General features: G+C 44.0%; 1 protein-coding gene across 1 annotated transcript in view; it reads left to right on the top strand.

Annotated features, from left to right (window-relative positions):
• thop1 (thimet oligopeptidase 1) overlaps window positions 1–18,168 on the top strand; it is a 21,465-nt gene extending 3,297 nt beyond the window's left edge. Inside the window, exons 2-14 of the mRNA XM_050055561.1 lie at window positions 1,595–1,801; window positions 6,386–6,534; window positions 8,874–8,981; window positions 9,273–9,375; window positions 9,729–9,886; window positions 11,413–11,548; window positions 11,770–11,912; window positions 13,653–13,876; window positions 13,996–14,197; window positions 14,643–14,829; window positions 14,987–15,115; window positions 17,472–17,608; window positions 17,870–18,168. Coding sequence (XP_049911518.1) covers window positions 1,595–1,801; window positions 6,386–6,534; window positions 8,874–8,981; window positions 9,273–9,375; window positions 9,729–9,886; window positions 11,413–11,548; window positions 11,770–11,912; window positions 13,653–13,876; window positions 13,996–14,197; window positions 14,643–14,829; window positions 14,987–15,115; window positions 17,472–17,608; window positions 17,870–18,031 — 2,045 coding nt within the window. The 3' untranslated portion in view covers window positions 18,032–18,168. The remainder of the gene's footprint in view (window positions 1–1,594; window positions 1,802–6,385; window positions 6,535–8,873; window positions 8,982–9,272; window positions 9,376–9,728; window positions 9,887–11,412; window positions 11,549–11,769; window positions 11,913–13,652; window positions 13,877–13,995; window positions 14,198–14,642; window positions 14,830–14,986; window positions 15,116–17,471; window positions 17,609–17,869) is intronic.
• The last annotated feature ends 282 nt before the right edge of the window (window positions 18,169–18,450 follow it).

Here is an 18,450-nt window from a genome sequence, read left to right as displayed (position 1 = left end):
GAGAGCAGTGAAAACATCGGACCTATTTCGGCGCATATTTCAGCACCATGGACAGCGAGCGGACGTTTAATTATCATTATTTAACTTCACAGAAAATAAAGAAAATAAATTAATTACAAGCTCATCTCTAGAAGATAACCAAGGGGTCCGGTGTATGAAACACAGTAAAACAAAGGCCAGTTTGGTACAATACTGTATTTATTGGAGTGTCTCCAGAGACCCAAAATACAAGCTTAACATGCCGACATGAAGAAAAAACCCACATACAATCAGACAGGCTTCAAGACATCATTTAGACAGGCTGTCTACAGCAGCAGAGCAAAATGCTTTTACAACACACAGATAACTCACATAACTCATAACTCGCGGAGGAGCGAAGTGGCGAACAGTTTGATTCACTAACACTTGTATTCACTGATGAGCATATTATTGACCTATTTAAGTGCAATACAATGAAAACAACCAGCCAGTGCGCCTCAGGAGTAAACACTGCACTGTTTCACACACACGTCTTTTAATTCATCCATGACACAAGTAAGATGACTACAGAACCTCTCTTTTTCCTCCCGATTCCAAGGTATGGCAGCTGCCATACCTCGCCATACCTAAATGATGTCTATGGTTGGTAGGTCCGCCATCTAACTAGCTCTCTGCCGTGCGCTCCAATCGCGCCTCTTTTAAAGGGAATGAGAGGTGACACTCTGATTGGCTTATTGAATGATACGCCCAAAACACACCCATGACTAATTCACAGAGTAAGTCCAACCCTTTTAGACTCTCCGCCATGGTGCACAGTCTAAAAACGCGCTGTCTAACTAGCAAGTGACTGGGACACGCCCATGCGCCGCACACCTGGCGCTTCGCGTTTTAGACCATCTAAATAGGGCCCTTAGAGTGTTTAATTGAAGTTTCATGGTAGTTTTATAGTTTTGATAAGATTCATATGATGGGCTGTACTTTCAGGGGAGTCCAGTGTATCAGTGAAATGAGCGCAGAGCTAAAAGTTTCCACATGATCTTCCTGTGGAGAGAAAACTGTCACGGTTGAGGCAGATGCTAACGTTGACTAGTGTATATCCAGCTCTTGAGAGATGTGTAATATCTGAAGATGCAGGAATATGTTTAACTAATCAGGAATGGGAGCAGAGACAGTATGCAGAGCAACACACATGAATACAAACAGTACATCCTGTGTGTATAACTGAGAGTGCTCAGAGTGCTCCCTGTTTTGGATGTAGACTTTGTATGAGTTGGTAGATTATGAACAGAGACTTGTGTTAGACAGATGTGTTTGTATGTACAGAACATTGCACTGTTATGAAATGATCGATGGTACTCACTCCACCTGTCAGTGGTTTAATGTTTTGGTGTATGATAGTGTCACAGTTTGATACTTTAATACGTTAACTACATTTTATACTCACATACTTTAACATTTCCATTTCCTCATGACAGAGTGTTTTTACAGTGTGGTATCAGTACTTTTACTTGCTAAAAGATATGAGTACTTCTTCATCACTGACCTGTCTTGTTGTTTCCCATCATGCCTTGTCATCCTGTGATGTCCCATCCCGTCCCGTCCCCTGCTGTTCCAGGTGAGGTGGTGTTTGGCAGCCAGGTGCCGGTCTGCTCTGAGAACCGGCTGCGTTGGGACCTGAACCCTGAGCAGATCCAGCAGCTCTCCGACGAGCTCATCGCCAGCACCAAGATGGTTTACGACAGCGTGGGGGCGCTGGACCTGGACAGCGTCACCTTCGAGAACACGCTGAAGGCGCTCGCTGACGTGGAGGTCGAGTACACCGGTCAGTGTCCACCAATCAGCAGCCTTCCTCCCCTGACACTGAAGCTACCGAGACCTCGTGTTCTGATGATAAAAAACAAACAATCATGATTCAGAATCAGTTAGACTTTTTCACAAGAGTGAAAGAGACGAGTGAAACATATAAAGTTATATATAAGTTATCATATAAACACAATACTTTACTTAAACGGTACGAATTGTTTACATTATTCTGATTTTCTAAATCGTGCTTCAGTTTTTAGAATTCTTCCCTCGAGCCAGCCGTCTGGTCTCAGTTTCACTTTATGAAAATGAACTTTCAGATGTGAGAATCCATCACAGGACATGTTTAATAAAGTTTAATTTGAGGTAAAGTCACATTGTTGTGAGGAGCAGGGACTGTTCTCGGCAGTGTGTTCAAGGGCACTGTGATATCTGAGACTTCATAATCTGCTGCGACTGTTAGAAAGTTAAATTTGGCAGATAAACAATAAGCCAACATATTAACACTTAAATATTGAAGATATTTAAATTCTTATATCTCAGATGATGGAGTGTCTTTGAACGCACCAACCAAGAGAGATTTAAAACAAACAAAAATACAACAAAGAATAAATATCAATAAAAACAAACTGACTAAAACTGAAAATAATTAAATGACTAAAGGACGATAATTTAAAAAACTGGTTATGTGCTGACATCATGTCTTAACACCTGAACAAGTTAGTTCAAGTTAGTTAAAAACCAACCAATCAGGTGATTCTCTCAACATTCACTGATCAGTCATTGTTTAAACATCAGGCAGCTGTTTTCAGATTCCTCCTCTCTGATCCTCCAACCTGCCACAAACGACCACAATGGAGAAAAAAAGAAGAGTGGTGTCGTTCTATATTTCTCCCTAAAAAAGACTCAAACAAACAACCTGTTCGTCTGTCTCTCAGTACCGTCTGACTTCCTGTCTGTGTCTCTCAGCTCCGAGCTCATTGGTTCGTGCTGGAGATCTTTAAAAACACTAATCTATAGTTTGATCAGTTATTTCTTCAAACAGCTGCTCACTGTGTTTTTTATCAGACTAACAGGTGGAAACTATAGCTGTGTCTCGGCTCAGGGGCTGCAGCCTTTAAAGGACGCGGTCTTCATGATCGACGTCAGCCACGTCCTCTGAAGAGCGCATCAGCCAAACTGAACGGTCTCTGAAATGGGACGGTCTGGATTGTGGAGGATTTCCTGGTTGCATCTCCAGTTGATCTCACCCTGACTTGTTGGGGTTCCTGTTACCTAGCAACCAGCTGCACTTAACGGAAGAAGGAGTAAGCTAGTAAGTCAGTTAGCAGTAAATCATGGACCCACAGATTGTTATTATATATATGTTCTTTATTTAATACTTAAATTAAGATTGTTTAAGCTGTGTGCTTTTAGCTCATAGTAATGTTAACAACAGTTCAGTTAACTAACAGCTATCACTCATCACTCATCAGTCACCGGAGCGCAATGCATCTTGGGATAGGCTGAAGAATTCATTCGTTGCATCCTCCAGATTCTGGGAAAGAAGGCTGCATTTCTCGGCCGCATTGGAAGGAGCTTTTGAAATGGGACGGCCTTGGTCACGCAGATGTGACGCAGTCGGTTTTCAGACACAGCTTTCGAAGGCTGCAGCCTCTGAACTGAGACACAGCTAGTGACTTTGTTGGGGACGATTTTCAGTGGCAGATGAATCCACAGTTGGCGCTCTAGTGAGTATTAGTGTCAGCCGGACAGTGTATAATATAAACTACAGTGTGTGCGCTGATGGTGATGAAGGAACATGTGACCCGGCGACACGATGTGGCTCACTGATGTGTTTTTAATGATGACGGAGGAAGAAGAGACATCAGGCTGGAGATACTGACACAGCACGGGGTAGAAGATACATTCACTGTTTGAGTCCGAACATGAGGAAGTATATTAAACATGAAAAAGTGAGTTTGGATCTTGTGAAGTGAGGTTGTATGAGCTACTTAAGCACAGTCAGTGTGTTACCTACAGTACACGTCAGTCAGCACACCCCAGTTTAGAGAAGCAGACAGGTGTACTGACACAGAAGTTAAGCAATGAGCTGCTGTGGACGGGGTCAGCAACCAAACATATTGTAGCCACCTGAATATATCAGTATCACTATAAGTGTACACTATATTGAAAGTATTTTCAGCTCGCCATCAGGCAGCCATTCTGACAGGAAACTGAAGCTGGTACATGGCTCTCTTCAAAGCCAGACTCCACTGAGAAAAACAGTAATTTAACAACGCTTAACACAGAAGCTGCTGGTCTGCAGCTGCTTCGATCAGTTTGGTAGTGTTATTGTGTGACTTTGGTGAAGTCACACAGTAATGATAGACAGACAGACAGACAGACAGTATTGTCTATCAGACAGACAAACTCTCCTTTGACAAGGCTCAACAGTACATGATTAACATTTAAAACACGTGGTACAGGCACATTAAAAGAGACTGTTCAAACAGCAGCTGATAAAAGCTGGTTAATGTGCCGTGTGTATTTTAGATTGTTCAGGGTGGTTACTGCACAGGAAATGAAGGACTCTCGTAGATGTTTGTCCAGGCCTTTGGGACTTTGTACCGTCTGCCTGAGGGCAGTAACTGGAAGGAGTGGTGGAGGGGGTGAGAAGGGTCCTCTGTGATCAGGGTGGCTTTCCTGATCGCTGAGCGGTAATAAGGAAGAACAAACTAACTGATGGAGGCAGCTTCAGCAGCTCCAGCAGCTCCTGCAGCTCCAGCAGCTCCTGCAGCTCCAGCAGCTCCTGCAGCTCCTGCAGCTCCTGCAGCTCCAGCAGCTCCTGCAGCTCCTGTGGTCAGTGAGCTGAAATTACTGTTTTTGTCAATGGAGTCTGGCGGCTTTGAGAAAAGCACATATAAATGTGCAGTGAGGTGAAGCAGTGAAAATACTCTGAATAAAGCGTGAACTTAAACTCTTGAAGATTTTTTAAAGGTGGCTAAAATCTGTTTTCCTGCTGCGCCCGTCCACAGCAGCACATTTCTGAGCTCATGTGGTGGTACTCCTGCCTGCTTCTCCAAACTGGGAGCATGCCGACCGACATCTGCTGTAGGTGAAACACTGATGCTCATGACCCCACTTCAACTGATCCAAACTGTCCCTTTACTCTCACGGGCCAGCAGAGATCAAAAAATGTTTTATTTAAACGTAGCCTCGAGGTATCTCTGCAGCTCGTACAGTTGACGGACGATGAACCTGAATGTAAAGAGGTCAAACGCAGCGTGAACCTGACAGCACGGTGAGGCTGCTCGTCCATTGTGAGCGCTGCGGTGAAGCTGAGTCAGCACAATCAGTATGTGATGGTAAAGACTCGTCAGCAGTTTGGAGAGAAAGCAGCTGAACCAGCTGCTGCTGCCACAATAGAGACGGAGAGTTTTTATGTGGAGGCAGCTGAAAACCTGACAACACCTCCGACATGCTGCTGCAGGAGGAAACACCGAAACTACGACTTTATCTTCAGCTCATACCAACTCTCATCACTGTGAAAGTCATGACTGTTGATGAGCGCCAGCCTGTGAGAGGGAAAATTAGTGCTGGCTCTTTTATGGAAGCAAATATCATGTAATGTAAAAAAAGAAAAGTCGAAATTATTAAATACTTTTTCAAAATGTATGGGATTTAGAAAATAAATTCTAAATTAAAATCACTACATACCAAATTGTAATTATTATATGCTGAAACAAATTTTAAAAATACTAAATTAAAATGACAAAATAAAAATGACCAAAAAGAAATCAAAATTGCAAAAGAAGGAAACTACAAAAAAAGACCAAATAATAAACAAAAATAAAATAATAATTGGACATGACCAAAAATGTAAACAAAAATGGCACAACAATAAATAACAGCAAAATCATTAATAAAAAAGGATAAAATAAAAATGTCAACTTTGTAAATTAAAAAAATTCAAATTGAAAAGTATATTGAGATTTCAAAATAAGAACAATATAAATAATAAAAATGACAAAATAACAAACATTAACATTAAAATAAATAAGATAAAAAAATTATCGAAATCACAAAAAAAAAAGAAATTACAAAGTAATAAAAATGACAAAATATTAAATAAAAATGGCAAAAAAAGAGACAAAATAAAAAATAAATCAAAATTACAAAATAATAATTGGAAATTACTGAGACAAAGTTTTGAGATACTGAATCAAACATATGACATAACAAGATGCTTATTTCAAATGACGAGGTTCAGATTCAAAAGTTCAAGATACTAAATCTAAATTCCCAGTTGCTAAATCAAAGTCTTAAAATTATGTGATACTGAAAAGGACCGTGCAGGTGTGTGTTACTACTTGCTGGACATTTCTACCTGCTGCACCTCCCAAGTTTTACTCAAATGTTCTGTTCTTTATGGCCGTTAATCAGAATAAATCAGCAGTTTATGAGCTCTAGTTCTCTTTGATCCTGTTAATGTTCAAAAAATCCATCAAACTGACTGTGACATTGCTGTGCTGTCTCCTCTGTCTGACCCCGCCCCTCACCTGTCTGATCCCTGTCTGACTCCACCCCCCACCTGTCTGACCCCGCCCCTCACCTGTCTCAGTTCAGAGGAACATGTTGGACTTTCCGCAGCACGTCTCTTCCTGTAAGGAAGTGCGAGCGGCGAGCACGGAGGCCGACAAGCGTCTGTCGGAGTTCGACGTGGAGATGAGCATGAGGGAGGACGTCTACCAGAGGATCGTCACTCTGGAGGTGAGCTGAAGGAGCTGTCCAATCAGCAGGCAGATAGAGGGATGAGTGGGAAGATGATTGGTTAATAGGTCTGTCATTAGCTCCTTGTTCCTTCCATCTCTTCTCCCTTTCACAGCGATCGGACATTTGGCTTCTGCCAAACACACACAACTCTCAGGTTTTACCATCATGGTGACTTTTTCACAAAGTCCCTGAAAATGAAAATAAATCACGAGCAACTTAATTTTGGAAGTAAACTCACAACCAAAGAATCATCAACCTGAAGTGATGGTGAAGGTCGTGCCATGTCGTGCCTTCTCTGAGTCTATACTCTGAATGGACACTAGATGGCAGCATGAGACCACAGGAAGCAGAGTCGTGTTAAACAGTAAAATGTGAGTCGTTGTCAAACCATCACTAAATTAGGTATGACAGTTCTTTGCCTGGCGCGACCCACTGGGCTTAAATCAGGTTTGGTTCCCCCAGTTTACCAGATTTTGTGTTTGTTTGCTTTTTATAAAATTGCCAGTTCTCCTGCGCACACGGCAGAGAGGGGGCTGCTGCAGCAAAGAGTAGTGATCATCATCTGTGTGCCACATCAACAAGGACCACCATGCACACTAGATGCACCGAGGAGGTCAGGCTCAGGTCGAGCTCAGGTCAGGCTCAGGTCAAGCTCAGGTCAGGCTCAGGTCAAGCTCAGATTGGGCTCAGGTCAGGCTCAAGTCAGGCTCAGGTCGGGCTCAGGTCAGGCTTAGGTCGGGCTCAAGTCAGGCTCAGGTCAGGCTCAGGTCGGGCTCAAGTCAGGCTCAGATTGGGCTCAGGTCAGGCTCAGGTCAGGCTCAAGTCGGGCTCAGGTCAGGCTCAGGTCAGGCTCAAGTCAGGCTCAGGTCGGGCTCAGGTCAGGTTTGTATTCAGACCTGTTTTTTCGTGCTGGATCAGAGCTCTGTGTGACAGTACTGAGAGTTCACTGGTCTTCACACGAGATTTGGTGACATTTGAACTGTACACTGATCTAAAGGGTGAATATTTAAAGATGTGAGTTTGTTACAGAAAATCTAAAGAACATAGTGGACGTACATGAAGAATTACGGTGTCCTTCAGAGAATGTTCTGTGACCTGAAGCCAAAATATTTCCAGTTTTATTCTAAAACTGTGACAGCAGCATGATTTGCTTCACATTTTGAATTTCAACACCAGAGGAACGGCTGGTGTTACGCCTATAAATGTATATTAACACCTAGATACCAGATGACAAGATGGCGCCAATTCACTCCAATGGAACGCCTCTCCTGGTGCACATGCCAAATAAGTTTGTAGCTCCTGGGTTCACTTCTGTGGCATGTGGCACACTGAATATGTGCAGCAGTGTTTCTCCCGCTGGGCCCGCCCACGAGTTTTACAAACATAAAACCTCCATGGATCAAAAATTCATCATAGAAAGCCTCAAACTTGAGCTTTGTGCAGTTGGAGGTGTGTTAACGGTTTTACTGACGTCTCTTATAAGGGTGGTCTGTGGGGAAAATGCTTTTTGGGCCAATGGGGATTTTTTTTTTTTGCCGTCATACTACAAGTGGGAAAAATTAGCTGCAAGGCTGAGCGGCGCTGCTGGGGGCCTGGTTACGTCTTCTTTAGAGGCGGCTGGGACGCAACATGAAGAAGCGCCCTGTTCATTAAGTCCCAGCAGCCACAGAGACAGATCACTGAGCACGATGACGGTTGTGGAGCTTGACTTTACATTCAGGGCAGACAAAGGTCAACGGAACAAATCTAACTCTGAATAATCTAACAATTCCCTCCCTGATGAAAATAAAGAGCAGGAAACGAGGTTAACACCTGGCAGCAGCGACGCCGTGTTTGCTCCTTATACAGCGAGCCGTCATCTGAAGGAAGCCAATCACCTGCAGGAGCAGCTAGCTGACGAACCAATCGCCTTCTCGTCCAGTCACACACCTGTTTACATACATGCATATACTTTCACACTGATGGAGAGACACACATCTGCAACAAACACAACAGCAGTTTGAACAGCAGAAAAACAGTGTAATCTGTAAATGAACATGTCACAGTTCTCCTTAGTCAGATTTGAGCCAACCTGGGAGATCTGGTTACCCTAATGTGTCGTTATTTGGAGAATCTGTCTGTGAGATTTATGATGTTGCAAAACACCATCGTGTACAGTCAAAGATCGACATTGTGTGTCTACAACATTAAAAATAAGAGACTGGAAGAAAAACCAGAGAAGATCTGCGGTATCTCGTGTCTGCAGCCTCTCTGATGACATCTGGACCCGTTTCAGTTCTTCTCCTGGTTTCTAAATATTTCCTGTCCTCATGAAGTCTTTTTATTTCTGCCTGCAGAACAAGGTGGATCCCAGCAGCCTCACTGCAGAGTCCAAGCGCTACATGGAGCGACTGATCAAACTGGGGAAGAGGAACGGCCTCCACCTGCAAAAAGAGACGCAAGAGGTGGCTGCTGCTTCTGTATTATTAACCACAGGTCCAACCTGTCCAACCTTAACACCCAGCACTGACTCCAGTTACTCCTCATGCAGCAAGATTTCAAACTCAGTGCGTCGTTTTAGGAAAGACGCTCACTGCACTTCTGTCATATAGTTAAATGAAATGTCTCCGTACAAACAGTGTCAGAAAAGTAAACTCTGTGCCTCTCTGAGCTGTTCTCACCGTGCTAATGATCACTTTACTCTCTCAGTATTAGATAATAGGTATTTGTTTCTGACCTTCACTCTGCTGTAACAGGAGATCAAGACCATCAAGAAGAAGCTGAGCAACCTGTGCATCGATTTCAACAAGAACTTGAACGAGGACACGACCAGTCTGTCCTTCACCAGAGACGAGCTGGGTGAGTCCTGAACCTTCGGTCTATCTCTTCTGGGGTCACAAACAATGTGTATGCACGAAAACCAAACTTACGCCTTCCCCCTACACACATGAACCCTCAATCCTGCTCACCTGGTCCTCCTCTCTCTGACCCTTCAGTCCATCTCACCTGGTCTTCCTCTCTCTGACCCTTCAGTCCATCTCACCTGGTCCTCCTCTCTCTGAACCCTTCAGTCCGTCTCACCTGGTCTTCCTCTCTCTGACCTTTCCTTCCGTCTCACCTGGTCTTCCTCTCTCTGACCCTTCAGTCCGTCTCACCTGGTCTTCCTCTCTCCCTGTGTGTATTAACTTGTGTGGCGGCGGTGTTGGTTTCAGGCGGCCTCCCCGAGGACTTCCTGAGCTCTCTGGAGAAGGATGGAGAGAAGCTGAAGGTCACTCTGAAGTATCCTCATTACTTCCCCACCATGAAGAAATGCTTCATCCCAGAAACCCGCAGGAAGCTGGAGGAGGCCTTCAACTCCCGCTGCAAAGAGGTGAGACAGGAAGTAAACAAACGTCTGTCATGGACTCGGCTACAAACAGTCTTTTATACAATTAAACAGTTAGTGCAGGATTTTCTTTCTTTACCACAACGATCTGAGAGAAGGACATTTGTATTCAGAGCCGAACTGATCACCAGGAAGAGGTGGAGGTATTTATAGATCAGTGTTTGGATTTTATTTCACAGTGAGGAGTCGGGAGATACAAATGTGAATCTAATAAAACAAAGACAAATATAATTCAGTGGTACTGTGTAGTTTTTACCCCTCAGGTTACTGTGAGGTTGTTCCTTTACTGTAATCACTGTGAACATTTGGGACAGATTTCAGATGTTATTAGAAACCTCTGACTGTTTCTGTTAGCGTGGAGCTAAAGTGAGAAATATAAACCATTGAACCCTGGAAATTGTCTTCTAGCTGCAGTATTTGGGCAGCTGTCTGAGGAAAATGAGAGATAACAAGGTTGTAATGGTTTCAGGAAAAAAATCAGTGTTTAAAGAATAAAATCTTTATTTCACAAGAAACAGAAGACAGGATATCATGAGGGTAAAGTCACAGTATTATGATTAGATCTGGTGGATTAGATTACAGGTGCATGTTTTAATATTTTCTGAAAGTCCATATTAGGGCTGAAATTATTAGTCCATTAATTGATTAGCTGATTGACAGAAAACTCTTTTAGTGATCAATCTCAGATTTGTTGGTTAAGGTATTTCTCACCAAATGTTTCATGAAATGTGAGGACTGTTTAGGGGTGGGGATTTCCAGGCACCTCTGGATTTGATTATGATTCAGAGGGTAACGATTTGATGACAAAACGATTACTGATAATCAAATCTCAGATCATCAGGCAGTTTGTTCCAGAGAGTGCCGCCATAATGACTGAATGCACCTTCAGCAGATTTATTTTGGCTCCAGTTAGGAGACCAGTGTCTGATGATCAGAGGGTTCTGGAGGGTGAGATAGGGGTATGTAGTTTCCCCCCATCCATATTGCTGTTATATCTCGTCGTCGTATATTTTAGTAAACTGAATATTTTGGGGTTCAGGGATGTTGGTCGAACACAGAAAGCAGTTTGAAGATGTCACATTGAGGTCTGGGAAACTTGCAAAGAGCATGTTTCACCATTAGAGAATAAAGTCTGAAATTATTGAGACTTGAATCTGCAGTGCCTGTGGCCAGAGGCTTTATGTTTTCGGGTTGTCTGTCTGTCCCGTTCTTGTGAAACAAATGGCCACTTGGACTCATCGATGAACTGTTTAGATTTTGGTGGTCACAGGTCAAAGGTCCAAAATCCAATTTATACCAACTTATTTTGTATGTTTTGTCCATCATTTCTCTCAGTGATGACAAAAATGTACCCAACAAGTTCATATGTGAGAAGTGGGAACGTGGTGACATCAGAAAGAACTAGTCTGACTGGTTGAGAAACTGGAGCAATAAAACTGGAACCATCCATGAAAGGTCCAAACAGTACGGATCCAGAGTTCCTTACCTGAACGTCCTGTGTGTGTCTGCAGGAGAATTCAGCCATCCTGAAGGAGCTGGTGGAGCTGCGGGCTCAGAAGAGCTCGCTGCTCGGCTTCACCACACACGCTGATTTTGTCCTAGAGATGAACATGGCCAAGTCTGGGAAGAAGGTGGCCAGCTTCCTGGGTGAGTGAAGCTATACCTGTGTGCTCCGATTACCTGCAGAGAGACGTGTGGAACAAGATGCTTCAGTGTTTGGACAGAAATGATCTCACATGAACTGGTGGTATTTTGTGTAATCTAAGGTTTGAGAATAAACTCTTCCTCTGTAGATCACAAACAGGTGACTGGTTGCCTTCAGAGGGAACTCCTCTCCTGACTCCTCCTCTCTCTTTGGTGTGTTTCAGAGGAGCTGGCTCGTAAGCTGAAGCCTCTGGGTGATGAGGAGCGCTCGGTCATCCTCAAACTGAAGGAGAAGGAGTGTCAGAAGAGAAATCTGCCTTTCAGAGGAGAGCTGCATGCCTGGGACACCCGCTACTTCATGACTCAGGTAAGAGCTGCACGCCTGGGAGAAGAGCTGCTACAGGGACATCTACAAAGACAACACCAAATGTAAAGGGACAGTTCACCCCAAAATCTAACATCACATTTTTCCTCTGACCTGTGGAGCTGTTCATCAGTCTAGATAGTTTTTGTGTGAGTTGCAGAGCGTTGGCGATATCAGCCGTAGAGATGTCTGCCTTCTCTTCAAGATGACGGAACTGGACGGCACTCCAGAAAACTCCTGGTTACTCGAGATAATCCACAGACCTTGTTGTGAGCAGTTTCATGAAGGAACTATTTTCTTTCTACTAAACTACACCTACCAACCGAATCACTGTGCACAAGGAAGCGTGCATCTACTGCGAACTCATCTAGTGCCACTGAGCTAGCTAACGTTACAGCTCAGCGCGAGCACGAGCCGCTTGTCCATGAGTCGATGCACACTTCCCTCTGAGCAGTGATACGGTTGGCAGGTGTAGTTGAGGAGATGGAAAATAGTTCCTACATGAAACTGCTCGCAACAAGGTCTGTGGATTTCTGGAAAGACAAATTGATGTTGAGTTTTTCAAATGTATTTTTATTTAATTTTATTTTTGGAGTGTCCTCTAGGTCCATTACATTGGAGAGAAGGCAGACATCTCTCCGGCCGATGTCTCCAACACTGACCAACTCACACCACAACCCTAGATTTATGAACAGCACTACAGGTGAGAGGAAAAGTATGTATGTTAGATTTGAGGGGAACTGTCCCTTAAAGGGATCATGTGAGTGACAACACAACTTGGTCCAAAGTTATTTTAAAATTGATCTTTCAAAAAAACCAAACAAAATGTCATCAGTACAAACTAAACCAAAAAATAAAAATCAACACAACACATAAATGACTCAAGTAAAGTTAAGGCTGGACCCTGAACTGTCAGTCAGTTACTCACCGTATTTCACGAGAGAAATGTGCAACAACATTTTTTGCCGACACTAGATATCAAACAAAAGCTAGAGGCTGTGTCGTATTCAGATGCTGTGAGCTGTAAATCCACCACTTCTGAGCAGAAGACAGAAGATGACGTTACCTCAGAGCCTGAAAAGCCTCTCCTCCTCCACTCAGCTGCCTCCGTGTCCACGGCGTGAAAGCAAGGAGCGCTCACTCTGCGGCAAATCAGGGGACCAAACCTATGAGCAGGAACCACCAGAGGCCCCACGATACGTTATTATCACAGTACTTGATTCACGATACAATATTATTTCAATTTTAAACGTTGTGCGACGTGCTGAGTATTGTGATAACGTATTGTGATTCATCACCTTATAACATCTGCAGATGAGTTCCTTGAACTCCGTCAACATCTGTTATATCAAACAAGACGTTCTTCGTCTGTTCATCTCACTTCAGTAATTTTTACTGCAGCAAATTGTATCTAGTGACCTGAAAAAGCAAGACATTTTACTATTGCAGGAGGCTACCTGAAGTTTGATTTGCATTCACAATATGAATATATGATATAAAAATTGATCCTTGGTGTTGGTGTATTGATCCAGTATTGCCACGCAAAATATGGTGATACTATGCGGTTTGATTTTTCGCCCACCACAAACCAAGACGTCCCCAGAAGTGCACCGCACAAAAACCCAGACTGCTCGTCTTGACGCAGTCTCAGTGGACTGACAGGTCTCTGACTTATGATTCAAATCTCTAAGTTGAACTTTTACTTTATTGATTTCCTCCTCTTCCTCCTCCTCTTCCTCTCAGGTGGAGGAGACTCAGTACGCAGTGGATCAGAACCAGTTGAAGGAGTATTTTCCCATGGAGGTGGTGACTCAGGGTCTGTTGGACATCTACCAGGAGCTGCTGGGTCTGTCCTTTGAGCAGGTGCAGGGAGCCGCTGTGTGGCACCCTGACGTCTCTCTGTACTGTGTGACGGACCGCAGCAGTGGGCAGGTGATCGGCCAGTTCTACCTCGACCTCTACCCCAGGTGAGGCTCTGCTGGTGGGGCAACACGGCGGCAGAGAGCTCTGTGTTCATTTTGGGTAAATGTGGAGATGTGAGTGTCCAGGTGTCCTCAGTGTCCCCTCTCTCACCTGTCCCCTGCAGGGAGGGGAAGTACGGTCACGCCGCCTGCTTCGGCCTGCAGCCCGGATGTCTGCTGTCTGACGGCAGGCGTCAGATGTCGGTGGCCGCGATGGTGGCCAACTTCAGCAAGCCGACGGCCGACGCTCCGTCGCTGCTGCAGCACGACGAGGTGGAGACGTACTTCCACGAGTTCGGACACGTCATGCACCAACTCTGCGCTCAGGTCAGCTGATGAACCAGAGGCTGCAACTCTACATGGTGTCGTCTCTGGAGAGTCTTAACTCGACCCTCACCTGTCACGCTTTGAATGTAAACAGTTAACAGCAGTGATACTCAACTTCCGGCCCATGGGCCAAATCTGGCCCCACAACCATTTTCTTATTCTTAATGAAAATAAATTGATTCACACTGGGAAATTTTTTGGTATCATCCTCCACCATCTTCTTCTCCATCCTCGTCCTCCTCCTCAGACAGAGCAGCTAACGTTAGCCTAAACTCTGATATAGACGCAGTTCAGCTCCTGTAAAGTGGACGCCCAGTCCTGAACAATTATTTTGTGACCCCATGAATTGATGTAGTTAATGATGCATTAACTCATGATGATGGAGGTAACTACTGTGATTGGACACTTCCTGTCAGCTGGTCTCTGAGCGTGCGTGTGTTTGCAGGCGGACTACGCCATGTTCAGCGGGACTCACGTGGAGCGGGACTTTGTGGAGGCTCCGTCTCAGATGTTGGAGAACTGGGTTTGGGAGAAGGAGCCCCTGCAGAGGATGTCCAAACACTACAAGACCGGCAACGCCATCCCTGACGAGCTGCTCGACAAACTCATCAAGTCCCGCCTCGCCAACACTGGTGGGTACCACACAGGAAGTAGCACTGTCGGTCAACAAAGTAAAAGTATTGAGTTTGAAATACAAACGCTACAAAGGGCATATGAGGTGGAGGTGATGCCCTAACTGACAGCTGTTCTTGTCTCACTGTTGCCATGGTAACCGTGACTCTCCCGCAGGTCTGTTTAACCTGAGGCAGATCGTTCTGGCTAAAGTGGATCAGGCTCTGCACACCAGGAAGGGGCTGGACGCCGCAGAGGAGTACGCACGCCTCTGTCAGGACATCCTGGGGATCCCTGCCTCATCAGGTCACACTTTAAACACTGTACATACTGCATACACAAAAAAACACAAACACACACCAGGCTTCCTTTTCCTCTGGTCAGCCCAGCGACTCAGTCTGTGAACATCAGCAGGCTCCCACACGCCAGCTGATGAGTCACAGTGATGATGTTCAGGCGGCAGCTCCAGTCTGAGGCCCTCAGGTCTCCACCTGGTAGCACTTTGCAGAACTACAATAAAACCACAGACAGTTCAGTGAAGCTGCTCTGATGCTTTTTATCTGAGACATTTTATATTCCAGCAGCAATTAAAGGAACACTTCAGCCCCCCCAAATGACCGTATGTTCATCAGTTACTCATCTCGTCTTCAGTTGAATATGTGAAAATTCTTGATGAATTAATGTAAGTGGGGTCCACGTTTAACAACAGCAAAGCTATATCAAAACATCTGTTTCAAACTCTCACACCACTCGTGTAATCCAAGTCTCATTTATCAGGTCGCATGATCAGTACATCACAGAAAGTCTGAGAGTGAATCTAATTATGATTTCTTCAAAGCCAGACTCCACTGACAGAAACAGTCATTTTACCTCTCTGAACACTGAATGTGAATCTGAACTAACCCTTTAAACCCTAAAGTCACACAATAACATGAACTAACTAGCTGATGGAGGCAACGGCAAACCAGCAGCTCCCGTGTTAAGTTTCTGTCAGTGGAGTCTGGCTTTGAAGAGAGTTTAGATATTTTTAAGTTCAGTTTCTCTTCAGACAGAGCCGTCTGTTTGTGAAGTGCTGAGCGTACGACTGGATCATACTACACGCATAATCATCAAGAAGTTTCTCAGTTTTTGGATTCTTCATCACCGTGAGGGCATGTGAGAAAAACAAAGTTTTCTTGATGAATTTAAGGGAACACGAGGTGACTAATTATTATACAAATGATCATTTGTGGGTGAAGTGTTCCTTCAAAACTGTATCAGTGTTTCTCCTACCATGTGACCTGCCCAATCAGTGAGGGATTCTTGATTTAATTCATTTGTTTTTTATAATAAATAAGTCCATAGATAATAAGAAATAAACTTGACATTTCAGGTTGAAATAACGTCCCTTGTTAAGTTGTTATTTACGTCACATTATTTATCTTTCAATGGTTGTGTGTCTTTTAAAGACCAAAGTAGGGCTGAGTTAAAATAATTGATTCATCTGATTCAAGACGATCTTCATTTGAATGACCAGATATCAGTTCATAAAATCTGAGATCGAGCTTTTAATATTCACATTTTACAGGGATGTGTGAAGCTTTAACACCGTTAATCTTGCCGTTAGTGAACGGGCCGCAGGGCTAAATTATTGACGACAGTAGTCTTAAGAAGCTCCGACGTTACCTGTTCTTTTATCTGTAACTGTTAGCTCACTGTTTTTATGTTTTGGTGTAATTTATTATCGTGCTGCAGCAGCCGCTCCTCCTGCTGTCTGAGCGTCGGGGCTGCTGCGACACGCTCACGCACAAACACAGAGTAAAGATGCGGCGGTGGAATCAGTGGCCCTAGACTGAAGCATTTTCTCTTCAGCTGTAGGAGAGCAGAAGCACTTTTCAAGAACTGAACAATTTCTGAGTGTCAGAAATATTTAAGTCCTTCAGAAGCACTGCAACTTTAATTTTACAGATAAGAAACAATAAATTGTGAAGACAATAAAGCATCCACACACTGTGTGTGATTTATCCTGGCTGAAATATGAGCAAAGGAAATCTCTGCTAGCTGCTAGGCTAATTTATACAATGTAAAATGCCATAGGCTTGGGCTAATAACGTTAGCATGTTGTATTTGTGGGGAAAATTCGGAGGTGTAACTGTTGCTGTATATTTTCAAACAGGGGAAAAAAATTTCTGTCTTTGCATTTTATTTTGATCACAGTCTGTTTTTATAAAACTGCTTGTGACATCTCAAATGTGGCTTTGACTTGCAGCTGAAAACATATTGCCCGTTTCATATAAAATTACAGAGATATATAGCGTGTATCACTGGTCAGCCTGTAAATACAGAGGAATTAATTTTTGTCCATATCACTCAGCCCTTCCAGACACAGATTATACATTAGTCTGAATACAAGACTAAAACAGTCTGTTGGCTGTGTGACATGACAGTTAGTAATCCTGCTCATTAAACAGCTGATTTTTTTCAGGAGAGTAAATTTTACAGTGAAATAAAATTTGAAAGGAAAAGAGTTTTCTTGTGGTTTGGACAGTCAGTGACACTCAGTACAGAAACTGTAGACACAGTTAATCCTAATAGAAACAGGCCTTCAGACTTCTTCCTCCCTGCCACCTGGTTTTCATCCTCTCATCTCTCTGACCTTTGACCTCTCTGTCTCTCCCTGCAGGGACTAACATGCCAGCGACCTTCGGACACCTGGCAGGCGGTTACGATGCTCAGTACTACGGTTACCTTTGGAGCGAGGTGTTCTCCATGGACATGTTCTTTGCTCGCTTCAAACAGGAGGGAATCATGAACCCAAAGGTCAGATCTCAGAACAGCTGAGGGCAAAATAAAATCAGCAGGTGAAATGTATGATGGGAATGAAAATATCAGCTGATTACTCATAAACAAATCTGACTAACTGAAACAAGCAAGTGAAGCTAAGTACATTGTGTTTAGCGTAGCTTAGCACAAAGACTAAGTGAGGGGAACTGTTAGCCTGAAGAGACAACACAACGCAGACAGAGCCACTTCACAGCAGATGTTGACTCACTGAATCCTGTCTTCTGATTGGTCCTCCAGGTGGGTCTGGACTACAGGAAGTTCATCCTGCGGCCCGGCGGCTCTGAGGACGCCTCCGAGATGTTGAGGAAGTTCCTCGGGCGCGAACCGAAGCAGGAAGCGTTCCTGCTGAGTAAAGGACTAACAGTGGAGCAGGACGCCAGCACGCCGTGTCCCTGCTGACCAATCACAGCAGCAAGCTCCACCTCCCCACCACAGCAGGGACCCACAGAGAACAACGGACTGAGGTTTTCTAGAAAAAACAGTAAAATGTTACCCAAAGTGGAAAAAAATGAACTTAATAAAATGATTTGAGGTGACGTCTTCTGTGTCTGAGTAACTGATGTTACATGAAAACATTTATGGACAGTAGAGGTCGTCTTCACAGGACTGAACGTTTGTGTCCAACACCAAAAACAAACTCCTGTCACATTGCAAACTGACACTGAATGGTTCATTTTAAACGCACAAATTCACAATAGCTACGACCACATTTGCACATGCATCCACACACTCATGCATTTACACACACACACACACACACACACAACCTCATCAACACTCGTCACCAGTACAGTGATGCCTCCCTGCAACCCGGTTCA

Source organism: Epinephelus moara, chromosome 10, assembly GCF_006386435.1.
Source record: "Epinephelus moara isolate mb chromosome 10, YSFRI_EMoa_1.0, whole genome shotgun sequence".
Taxonomy (NCBI): Eukaryota; Metazoa; Chordata; class Actinopteri; order Perciformes; family Serranidae; genus Epinephelus; species Epinephelus moara.
The sequence above is the reverse complement of the archived record's forward strand: the minus strand, read 5'-3'. Positions and strand labels throughout refer to the sequence as shown.